The sequence below is a fragment of the Lagenorhynchus albirostris genome, chromosome 3 (genome assembly GCF_949774975.1).
Source record: "Lagenorhynchus albirostris chromosome 3, mLagAlb1.1, whole genome shotgun sequence".
Lineage (NCBI taxonomy): Eukaryota > Metazoa > Chordata > Mammalia > Artiodactyla > Delphinidae > Lagenorhynchus > Lagenorhynchus albirostris.
In genome coordinates this window covers 44,171,037-44,183,371 of record NC_083097.1, presented here as the reverse complement: position 1 = coordinate 44,183,371, position 12,335 = coordinate 44,171,037, and the positions used below count along the sequence as shown (strand labels likewise).

Here is a 12,335-nt window from a genome sequence, read left to right as displayed (position 1 = left end):
TCATATCATTATTTCCCTCTATCCTCACAGACAACTGTGATCTGATAATAACTGACTTTAAATATCCTTTTATTATCTTGTTATTTCATGCTCTCCCAGTATCTTTGAATGTTATAATTAGTTTTGTTCCCTTAAATCCAAAGCCAATGGTGGAGGGGAAAGGCTCAAGCCTTTGAAGAAAGATTAGAATTAAAATACTGCCATGTATAATATTGATACAAAGTAAGCTGGGCAGACATAAGTCAGAGCTGACATCTCAATTCCTCATCTTCTTTTCTGTCTTTAACTATACTCTCCATATAGTTGCCTTATACATACATATATACATTCTGATTCAATCAGTTCTTACTTTTATTTTTCAATCTATCACTTAGGACACTTTTTGCCTTTTATTAAATGTACCAGAATCTCCCTCACTTACTGGATTTCAACATAATTAACTAGCATGTATTAAACACCTGTGACATGACCAAGGATATGACACAGTAGACAATTTAATATTAACAGTGCTTTTTCCATTAGTGTCAGTTCAGTGATCCTTCTCATTTCACAGACAAGAAAATCACTCAGAGATTAAGTAGTCTTCCCAAAGTCTAAATAACTAATAAGTAAAAGACCTAACATTAGGGTCCAGACCTATCTGATGCCAAAACCAATGCACTTAACCACTATATTATACTACTGGAGAAAATGGAAATTAAAGTATTGCTAGGTCAGATACTTCAAAATGTATACTATCTCCAACTAAAACACTAATAACAAGTCTGTACTGAATGGTCAAAATTAAGAGGCTTGTAAGTGTTCACTACTAAGTCAGGGGTCCGCCCTTTCCCTCACCATCACAGTGATGCCAGTTAATAATTTAATTTGCTCATCTTGACATAAGAGGCAACTTTAATGTGTGAATAAAAGCATACAGCCAAGGGAAGGATAAACAGTATTTTAATTAAGTTTTCACACTAATTTGAAGAAGACACTTAACCACAGAAGATACAATAACATACAAATATCAAAAGCAAACAATCAGTACCACAGCAATTAAATCCAGTTGAACACTAATTTTAAAACAAAAATATTTTAAGATTTTTATACAGATTGATGTTGTTTGAATTTTGCTGGTTTTGAATTTTTAATTTAATGTACAAATCTTTTGTTTTATAGTAATATGAGAGTTTTAATCAAGTGAGTTTCACTAACATAATTTATGTCAAAGCAGGAGTATGCTATTCTTTCCTTTAACAAGGTCCCCATGTTACTCGTATGAAAAAAGAGTGGGCTTAAGTAAATATATTTCTAAAACAAAAACTTAAATGATGAACGCTATGTGTAACTCTGACCAAATAAAATTTACTTGTGTCAAGTTGTCTAATCAAACTATTAATTTTTCCTTCTCAACCTTGAACATGTGTTGCATTACCTTTTTCTTCTTGTTATAATGTTAACAATTGTTTTCATATAAGACACTGAAGGAAAGTGTAGTCATATCAATATATAAACAATCTACCAACAGAATGCTTTCATACAAAGAAATTTGATAAAGATTACTCCCTTCTCTTAATCCTTTTACAAGGTCACTTTAAAAACGTCACTTGTTTTCATGACCTAAACGCATTTAGTGCAATCATGTCACTCTCAACCTGTATGCTAGTGGTTAATACCATTAGAATTCTCTAAAAAACAGCCCACCTTTAAGAACTGGTCACCAGGGACTTCCCTGGTAGCACAGTGGTTAAGAATCCGCCTGCCAATGCAGGGGACACGAGTTCGATCCCTGGTCAGGGAAGATCCCACATGCCACGGAGCAACTAAGCCCGTGCACCACAACTACTGAGCCTGCGCTTTAGACCCCACGAGCCACAACTACTGAGCCTGTGCACCACAACTACTGGAGCCAGTGCGCCTAGAGCCCGTACAAGAGAAGCCACCGCAATGAGAAGCCCGCTCACCACAACGAAGAATAGCTCCCGCTTGACGCAACTAGAGAAAACTAGTATGCAGCAACAAAGACCCAACACAGCCCCCAAAAAAAAAGAGCTGGTCACTAATTTGCTTTGATTTAGAACTTTGATTTAGAAGGCTAAAAAAATGAATACAGTTCTTAAAGATGAGCCTTGATGCTCTTAAGTACTGTATCAAATATGAGAAAAACTCAGGAATAAATTCATCAAATTCTCAAGGAATAAACACAAATATATACGCTGAGCTGAAACAAGACTATGCTTAAGTTAATTACTAGTGACTGAAGTTTTTCATTATTTAGTATCTTAAGCACAAAATGCTAGGCTCTGCTAGTGATATGTTCCTGACATATTACACCAACACAAATAGCCAGCAGGACTTCTAAAAACACACAAATCAATTTGATAGTCACTAATGTCTCAAATTGCATACAGACACACAAACACATCATTTTCTCTCTCTCTTTCTCACTACCCAAATCAGTCACCCAGGTAAATTATTTTAAAATTCTCACAGGCACACTGAAGTGCCTTAAATTTTTGTTTAGTTTTAAATTATTAGGTATATGAGATAAATTAATTAGTAAATATTAATCTTACGCATCAAGCAATAGTGATCCTGGTTAAGATCAAAACACTACAGAAGTTACAGATATAAACTGTAGGGTGTTTCCAATAAAGCTAATTAAGATCTAAATAGAATTAAACTTATATTTAACTATAGTTTAAATAGCCTGACTACTTTCACTCAAAGTATTTTTTATTTGGGATATTATGTTTAGACTCTTGCAATTTTTGATCTACAAAAGGACAGTTTCAGGGACAAACTGGTGGTGGTTGCTTTTTAATACATATTACATTTCCGTTATTAAATTTTGACTTACCTGGAAGGAAGTAGCACTAGAAAAGTTCTACTGAAGTCCTTCCTAAAATTCTCTCATGTCTTCCTCAGGAACATAGCTATTTTAAATGTTGCAATGGGGAAAACAATATTTGGGAACCCAGGGGGTAAAGTAAGAAAGGAATAGTGAAGTGTGATACAATGAAAGTTTCATTGTATTCCTATGGGAAGTACTGGGAATTTAACAATTAATCAAGCCACAATTAACCATTTTCTTTTTTCTAATGCAGACACACTTTTTAGTTTACCTAAGACACAGTAAAGAGTACATCCTCCTTTTAAACATCTTTTCAACTAGTGCCCAAAATCCTTTGACCAACCCTGAAACAGGAGAACCAAAATCTTTATATTAATACATTTTATTCTCAATATTTTCAAAGATGTACTTGCCTTTAAATCATTTCTAAAATTATTATATTAACCAAGGATCAGTACCAATAGTATCGATAGGTAGTTTTATATGACAAATGCTCACTAACATTCTTGATTTTTTATTTACTTTCATTTTAATCAAATCCAAATTATTCCTAATTTCTTAGAGATTTTATTTAACACCTTCCAGGTGGTTCTATATTCTTATGCAATCAGCTGTTCCCAGAAAAACTGAATAATAAGGAAACATACCTAAGAGAGGAGCTTGGGAGATTTTTTTGGTTGGGTATGTGTGTGTCTGGGCGTGTAGGCCTGGGGAGAGTGGCAGAAATACTAATTTGCAATACAGAAAAAACAATGCCATTCACATGGTTCTAACAAAAGTGTCTGACCACCCCCACCCCCACCCGCAAGAAGCCCTTAAATTGGGAGATCAAAAGAAACAAAATAATTCCCCCAGCGTATCACCCCATAAATACAATAAAGAACAGCACAGGAAGTGGCAAAGTTTAAAATAATGCCTTTACTGTTAGGACTAGTATGCTGTCATAAGCCACAATCCTTTTGTTTTGTTAAGTTGTTGATTTTCAATAGAAAACACAAATGAACATGTGTACAAGTTCCAAAGTGGACACATCACCTCTGAATTTGGTATCAAATAATTAAATTTATTTTTCAGATATCAAATCTTCATATTTTAAGTTTTTTCCATTATTTTAAACTTCACTTGAATCTCTAAAAACTAACTAAGTTGTACTATATGTGCAGTTTAATCTTCTGTAAGATGCTATCAAATTAAACTCTCAGCAGTTTTAAAGAAAAGGGAGTTATTACCAGAAAAACTCATTAAGATCTGACAATCAAAAAGGCAAATAATTTCAAACAGACTAGTTCGGTAGGCAAAATTTATACAATTATTTTTTAATACTGTCTATGTATAACCATTTTCATAAGTAAAAAAATTAATTTTTTATATCATACTATGATTGATTAAAAGTACTTATCTTTCCAGTTAAGTTTTCAACTTTGAAAAACTACAAATTAAGTTAAACTAAATTTTTTTGTTTCGTTAGATTATCAGGCTGCTCTCAAAATGACTTTAATTCATTACATTAACTTACGACCATTTTTTTCAAAATGCATATTTGAGTGTACTTAATGGTACTAACGTGTAAATCAACTATCCAAATCAAGATCTTCTCCTATCTGCAATATCTTGGTTTTTAAAAGGTAAGTGCTACCTTTTTTGTAGCTTAGCACATCAAAAACAGGTATTTAAAAGAGAAAGTTTAATTCTAGCCTATTTATTTTAAACAACACAAAAGTGAAACCTAAAAATAACATTTTATATCCCTCAAAGATATATCAAGAATTACTTACCCCATACACCTGCAGCTAAAGATTTATTCTGATTTGGTTCTCTCTCATACTCAGGATTTAAAGATGGCTGAAAAAAAGTTGGAATAAAAAGAATACAATAAATGTTTAAACGCTCACGTATAAGAAAAAAATCCTTTTAAAAGTAATCTCAGGGACTTCCCTGGTAGTCCAGTGGCTAAGACTCCATGCTCCCAATGCAGGGGCCCAGGGTTCGATCCCTGGTCAGGGAACTAGATCCCACATGCTGCAACTAAAGATCCCGTGTGCCGCCACTAAGACACGGCGCAGAGAAATAAATAAGGAGTTTCAAACTAAAAAAATAAATAAAAGTAATCTCAAAACTATACAGAAAAATCTGACATAATATAATGAACTCTTAACTACTAAACACTAATTATTCATAAATCTTACTTTCTGCTTATTCTGCTAACAATTAAAATGGTTACTATCTACACTCACTCCAAGTCGAAGAAAACAAAGGAAGGGTCTTTAAATATTCTCCTCATCCTCAACTACGTGAAGAAAAAGTATGATTTTTTTTTAAAAAAAGCAAATGCTAAGACAATGTAGTCTTTGCATCAATATGAGAAATCATCCTTTCTTAGCATAAGGTCAAGAGCAGGGAAGAGGAAAATCAGACAATTAATTCCTCAACTCTTCTGTTAGGTTTGCATCACTGAATGTTTAGTTAAACATGCAATTTTCAAAGCAAAGTACAAATTTATATTTCAAAAAGTGATGCTCAGGGTATTAAAAAGAAAACTGAGGTGAAACACAATTGAGCTATTTGTAATGTGGTGGATAGACCTAGAGTCTGTCATACAGAGTGAAATTAAGTCAGAAAGAGAAGGACAAATACCATACGCTAACCATATATATGGAATTTAAGAGAAAAAAAATGTCATGAAGAACCTAGGGGTAAGACAGGAATAAAGACACAGAGCTACTGGAGAACGGACTTGAGGATATGGGGAGTGGGAAGGGTAAGCTGTGACAAAGCGAGAGAGAGGCATGGACATATATACACTACCAAACGTAAGGTAGATAGCTAGTGGGAAGCAGCCGCATAGCACAGGGAGATCAGCTGGGTGCTTTGTGACCGCCTAGAGGGGTGGGATAGGGAGGGTGGGAGGGAGGGAGGGAGACGCAAGAGGGAAGAGATATGGGAACATATGTATAACTGATTCACTTTGTTATAAAGCAGAAATTAACACACCATTGTAAAGCAATTATACCCCAATAAAGATGTTAAAAAAAAAAAAAGAAAACTGAGGTGAGCACTGAATGTGTACTCTAAAGCTAATCTTATTAGATGTTTACTCTCTAGAAAAGGGAAATTGTTTAAACTGCTATGAAGAATAAAATGACATAAATTTATCCAAAGTTTTAAAAAACCACACGGTGAGACACAGGAATATAAGTAGGAGGGAAGAAGGAAGAAGACTGGGGAAGGGGAGAGTTATGTACAAAAAGCCTCACAAAATGTAAGGATTAAAAATAATTGAGGGACTTCCCTAGCAGTCCAGTGATTAGGACTCCGAGCTCCCAATGCAGGGGGCCTGGGTTTGATCCCTGGTCAGGGAACTAGAGCCTGCATGCCGCAACTAAAGATCTCACGTGCTGCAACTTAGACCCGGTGCAGCCAAATAAATAAATAAATATTTTATAAATAAATAAGTAAATAATTGAACCTGTCAAGTGTGATCTCCTTAGAAAATGAGCTGTGCTGATAAAATCTGAGAGAGACTTGATGCTTACATAGCACTTACAGAAACCTCATTTGTATTAAAATTATAAGAAACTTACAAAATCCTCAGCCTCAAACTGTTTGCGTTCTCTCTTGTCTTCTTTCCTCCCCGTTTCACCGTCAGGTATGCTGTTTTCATGTAGGCCCTGGCTTTTTCCAGAATGAAAAATACTGCTACGAGAACGGGAACTTCCACCATGGTATCCCCCTCGATGATTTATGTTTTCAGTACCATTTCTTCCATGTGTACGCCATCCATTTTTTTCTTTCCTTCCAAAGTTACCTTTATTTAATAATGGTAAAGTATTATAAATTCAAAGAAGATGGTTATGCTTAAAGATTTAATCACAATCAAAACATTCTTATAAGAATGTGAAGAAAATTATTCTTAAAGTCTACTGTTCCTTAGCAAATTTTACCTCCATTAGGACGTCCAATTCCAGAATCAAAGCCATCTGAAGAGTTGTGTCGTCGACGATTCACATCATAACGATTTTCTGTCCATGAAAAGTTTTCAGAATGCTTTTCAAAATTCAGTGACGACTGAAACAGATTATAAGCATACAGGTAAACATACATATACAACTTAACTATAACTTGAAAAACTAGTAATACTCTGGTTTAATTTATTTCCAAGAATTTTAAATGGTTAAGAAGAACATTTTATAGTTATTTTCAATGTGTTTGGTAACTGGTAACTTATAAGATGAGTTCCATTGTTGATCTATTTTTTTCTACCTAACAGAAACAAGAGCACCATTCTGAGCTCAACAACTATATTTATCCAAAAACTTTAAAGGTAAAAGACCACTGTAAGGAAATCAAAGCAAATAAAGTACCCTTCTTTTGTAACAAAATGTAATATTGTGTATCACACACTATTTGATTTAAATAGCTCAAGGTTTTCTTCAACATCAGAAAATTATGGCAAATGAAGCTAGTTCTATTTTAAGTTCTGTAGATTTATTTCCAAACTCCTCTTCTCCATAGCAAATGTTTTAAGAAAAAGTTATCAAAGGAAGAATGCGTAAAAATGATTTTAAAGAATTAGAAATGTATAAAAACTCACAACAATTCATAAAGGTTGCTGTTTTTCCCCAATATTAATCCACTAATCTGATAAAATCACAATCAGAACTCCAGAACTTTGTTTTAATGCCCTGACCATTCCTCTGGATTGTACTAATATTACAATTCTCTCCAGAACAAAGAGTAGGGTTCCTCAGTTACAATACAAACCCACTGCACATACCCATTTCATCCAACATGGCTGCTGTGGGACTTAACTGGTGGTGCAAGTTCCCCTACTGCCCCTGGCTTCATCCTCATGCTGCTTCTGTGCATGGAAGGTAAAGCCTTTGATTATCTGTCTTCTGCCAGCATCCATGAAACAACAGTAACAGGCTAGCTTGCTAAGCTTTTAAGTAGGGTAAAAACCCAAGCCCTTCACAGACCCTAACAGTTTTGGTGATGAGAATGTCACGCTCTCAGACTTAAAACCTTCTGGAAAAAGAAAAACAAGGGTATGGTCTATTGGCCCAGACTGGGGCATAGGAGAAGACTCTCCAGGATCTGGCAGCAATTGCTCTCACCCAAGTGATGGGTGGAAGTAAGGGTCCCTCACTGTTTAGCAACCAAGTGGCAAGGGGCAGGACCGAAACAAGGTGTCCGTACAGTGCTCTGATTGTTGCAAATCTCCTCTGAGTAGAAGGAAGGGATGTATTGTCATGAGATGGAGTCCCACCTGAAAGGCAATATGGCTGTGGCAGCCGAAATCAAGAGGTCTCCAAAGCGGAACAGCAATGAATATAGAGAGTTTTGGCAAGACTGAAAACATTAGAAGTAAGTTTTTTAAGGCTGAACTGCTGCTACTACTGGAAACAAAGAAAAGGCAGAGTGGAAGTATTCTGTGCTCTTCGTACTCCCTGATCCCTTCCTTCCCCACACCAAACTCGGCTGCTTTAACAAGAAAGTCAACTGTGCAAGAAGTTAAGGAAAGAAAGAGACAAACTCTTTTAGTTCTGTTGCACACAGGTACCCAAGACACCATCCTAACCCATGGAGGGGAGACAGTACTAAGCATAAGAGTGGCTGAAAGTTTTCAGTATGGGGCAAGCCATGGCAGTATGGCACATGGGGGCATGAAAGGTCCCAGCATGAGTGTTGCTGGGGCCAGGAGGTACACAAGAGAGAAGGCAACACCAATCCTGGCTTCAGAAGCCAGAATAGCAAAAGCCTCCAAGCCACCCATGCAATTCCCAAAGGGGTAGTCTTTCTCTCCACCCTGTACTTTCCCACATTCCAAGCTAAAGAAATCATGTAATCTCCTGAAAGCTTAGACTGTAACTCTGATATGCATGTACTAAACTCCTTAGTCTGTGTCCCCATAGTGGGAAAAGGCACCCCAGTGCCCCAATGTGGCCAATAGTTTGGAAAAAAACTCAGCAGGAGAGAAAAATTAAAAGCAATCTTGCAGGGCTTCCCTGGTGGCGCAGTTGTTGAGGGTCCACCTGCCGATGCAGGGGACACGGGTTCATGCCCTGGTCCGGGAAGATCCCACATGCCACGGAGCGGCTGGGCCCGTGAGCCATGGTTGCTGAGCCTGTGCGTCCAGAGCCTGGGCTCTGCAACGGGAGAGGCCGCAACAGTGAGAGGCCTGCGTACGGGGAAAAAAAAAAAAAAAGGCAATCTTGCAGGTGGGGCTATTAGGCCAACTCAATGTACTGTTGTGTTTTACAGTTAGTGCTAATGTTACATGCTTGTACTGAAAATGCTCAAGATTCTCCCATTCAGGAAACGTCGCAGGTTGACAGGTGATTCCCATCCCCTTCCAAGTGGTCTAATAAAAAGCACAGCTCCCAGAAGGAAAGAAAAGAAAATCAGATTATGTGGCTGAAGACCTGACGGCTCTGGAGTATTCAGAGAGGCTATTTCCCAGTACCACAGTGCCATCTGCCTGACACACGCACAAAGTACTCTCCTTTTTAAAATGGAATGCAGGGACTTTCCTGGTGGCCTAGTGGTTAGGATTCCAGGCTTTCACTGCCTGTGGCCCAGGTTCAATGTTCAACCCCTGGTCGGAGAACTAAGATCCCAGAAGCTGCACAGCCAAAAGAAAAAAAAGAAAAAGTGGCTCTTGCCCGAATGCTGAGCTCTTATTGAAAGCAAACAACTCAAACTAAAGACTCACCAATAAAGTGGTACACCAATAAAGAGCCCAAGAGGGCTCCTGACAAAATGGAAATCGTGAGTTCAACAGCACAGCTGGCCTAGCCCTAGAAGTGGCAACTACACTTTGGAGTAAACTTTATTCCTCCGCCTGTCACCTGTAACAAGCCACTATTTCAATAAGGCTCTCAAATCAGAAAAGTTCCCTTAAACGCCTGAGCCTGGCTCACTGATGCTTCAACCAAGTTAAAAGATGATGGTGCACACAGCAGCCATCCAGCCCCAACAACTCTGGAAAACCAAATGGGTTAAGTGCTAATCAGCTACACAGAATAAAATAAAAGCTACGACCCTCGCCTTAGATAATATTCTTAAGGACAAGACATTTTATATTTTTCTAACTCTTGGTCTGTTGCCAATGGCCTAGTCATCTTGTCTGTCACCTGAAAAACTACAGACTAGCAGATTAAAAACATCTCTTCGGGGTCACCCACTGTGGGAAATTGCAGCTGTTGCTGAAGCAATCTGAGTCACTCATGTTGATACAGTAAAGCTTGCTGTCTGATGAGAGTGAATGGCACTGAGAACGACTGAAATTACAATGCTGATCAAGTCTTTGGCATACCACCTAGATCCATCATCACATCAGACATGAAACACACCCACTATCATAGACTGGCTACAAAATAAAGGACTTTATCTTTCTGATGCAGAAGCCACCACTGCATGCCAACTTGTGACTCCTGCCAAAAGTTGGTCCGTTTGTCTCACTGTGAAGAAGACCGTATCACATGAGAACTACATCAAACCTTTGAATACTTCATGGAGCTCTCAATGGAGTCTCACTACCACTGAAACTTTTTCAGGCTACACTGTTACTGCTGCAGTCTGATGGGCTAACTCTGGTCACACTACTGTGGCTCTTGAAATTAATTCATGTAATGTTTTTGGCATATTCCAGACCACTAACAGTCCACTAACAGTACATCTTCTGTCGAAAAGGTCATCCCTGCAATGAGCCAATATTCAAAGTACTCAATGAACATTCTATATTCCCTAGCCACAAGTACTAACAAGCATTTTAACACATCCCTCATCTCTTCTCACATCTTAGTAAGACAGTCTGGTCAATGAATGCAGCATAGCCAAAAAAGGATCATCTCCTCTTAGCCACTTCCTGGGTAATAATCAGGATGAAATAAGTGGTGAGTTATGAGATTATACAGACCTATATTAAAAATTCAAGATTCTGCCCGGATTATCTTGACATGATGTTTCTTTCTTTCCCCTAAGAACAACTGCAGGCCAGGCCACCCCTCAGGCTGATGGCCAACCAAAAAGGAATTCAAACAATCTGGTTCGGCCACCTGGATTCTCTTGTTGAACTGGCATGGTCCTACACATACAATGACCATTTGCTTGTGTACACTTCTCACCAAGTCCCCACTACAGTGTCCAATGTAGACCAAGGTGAGGGCGAGACACCTTTATAATGGGTCTCTGAAAATCATTTTAAAATGCCCCTCTCCCAGTCACGTCCAGTTCCTCTAGATAAAAAAATCTGGGTGCAGGCTTTCCTGGTGGCGCAGTGGTTGAGAGTCCGCCTGCCGATGCAGGCGACGCGGGTTCGTGCCCCGGTCCGGGAAGATCCCACATGCCGTGGAGCGGCTGGGCCCGTGAGCCATGGCCACTGAGCCTGGGCGTCCGGAGCCTGTGCTCCGCAGCAGGAGAGGTCACAACAGTGAGAGGCCCGCGTACCGCAAAAAAAAAAAAAAAAAGATAACCTTGCCATGGGCTAAATATTCAAAGTACTCAATGGACATTCCATATTCCCTACCTGTACAACCTGTTTCATTCTGACTAATAAAAATTCATATGATTCTCTTAACACTTAAGTGGTCTTAGGTTATGTCATGTATGGCAACTGAGGTTGCAACTAATGATGACACTGTCCATGTTTCTTAACCAAACCAGTGAAATAGTAATCCAAATCAAGTTTAACAACAAATTGGAATGATCTGTGTCCCTTTGGACAAAATGGAATGATCTGTGTCCCTCTGGGTGGTATGTTTGTAAAAGGGGCAGGGGGGGTGGGGAGGATAAGCCACAGAATGTCTTCTATTGAGGATAAGTGTTGCTTTTTGGCCCATCTTATTGCCCCTATAACTGTAGGTAATAACACCAAACCTAAGGTCAGTTTCCCTTGAGTGGATTTGGGGGGTGGGGGGCGCATGCTACGCAGCATGCAGGATCTTAGTCTGACTGGGGATGGAACCTGCACCCCCCACAGTGGAAGCGTGGAGTCTTACCTTAACCACTGGACTCCCTCCCTTGAATGGATTTTAATGGATATAACAGAGTGGTCTTAGACCATATACTGGTTGGCTGAAATAAATCATTTACTGGTCCCCCCCCCCCAAGTTATTCACAATTGGCTAAATCCTGGTCTCACTCACTGTGCTGTTTGGGACACTGGTAGTAGCCTTCATTAAATGCTGTGTAAAACAAATTAAATGGATTTGGTTCTAGCCTCTGTTTGTCAGATTAATCAGAGTAGCTGATTGAGTACAACCATGTGAAAATTCAAGTTTGGCCAAAAACATGTATGGCTGATGAGTGGACTATTGGGACAGGCAACCCATCATAGGCCCTGAGCATCCCTGCATGTTCTTATTGTATGCCAAGAATGCAACGCCTTGACAGCTCTTTGTATGGCTCATTTCTCAGGGTTATGTTCTCAGAGAACATTGAGGAACAGGTAACGTCCTACTCTGAGACAAAGAGCAGGCTTATTATAAATGCGGTAGAT

General features: G+C 38.6%; 1 protein-coding gene across 4 annotated transcripts in view; it reads right to left on the bottom strand.

Moving 5' to 3' along the window:
- GPBP1 (GC-rich promoter binding protein 1) overlaps nt 1-12,335 on the bottom strand; it is a 71,347-nt gene that overhangs the window by 18,688 nt on the left and 40,324 nt on the right. For 2 of the 4 annotated variants that reach the window (XM_060142970.1, XM_060142971.1), the window contains 4 exons: nt 6,778-6,901; nt 6,418-6,641; nt 4,612-4,678; nt 3,484-3,543 (listed from right to left, as the gene is read on the bottom strand). In XM_060142970.1, coding sequence (XP_059998953.1) covers nt 3,484-3,543; nt 4,612-4,678; nt 6,418-6,641; nt 6,778-6,901 — 475 coding nt within the window. Of the gene's footprint in view, nt 1-2,842; nt 2,919-3,483; nt 3,544-4,611; nt 4,679-6,417; nt 6,642-6,777; nt 6,902-12,335 lie in introns of those variants that run through there. The other 2 variants (XM_060142972.1, XM_060142973.1) reach the window with 2 other exon arrangements.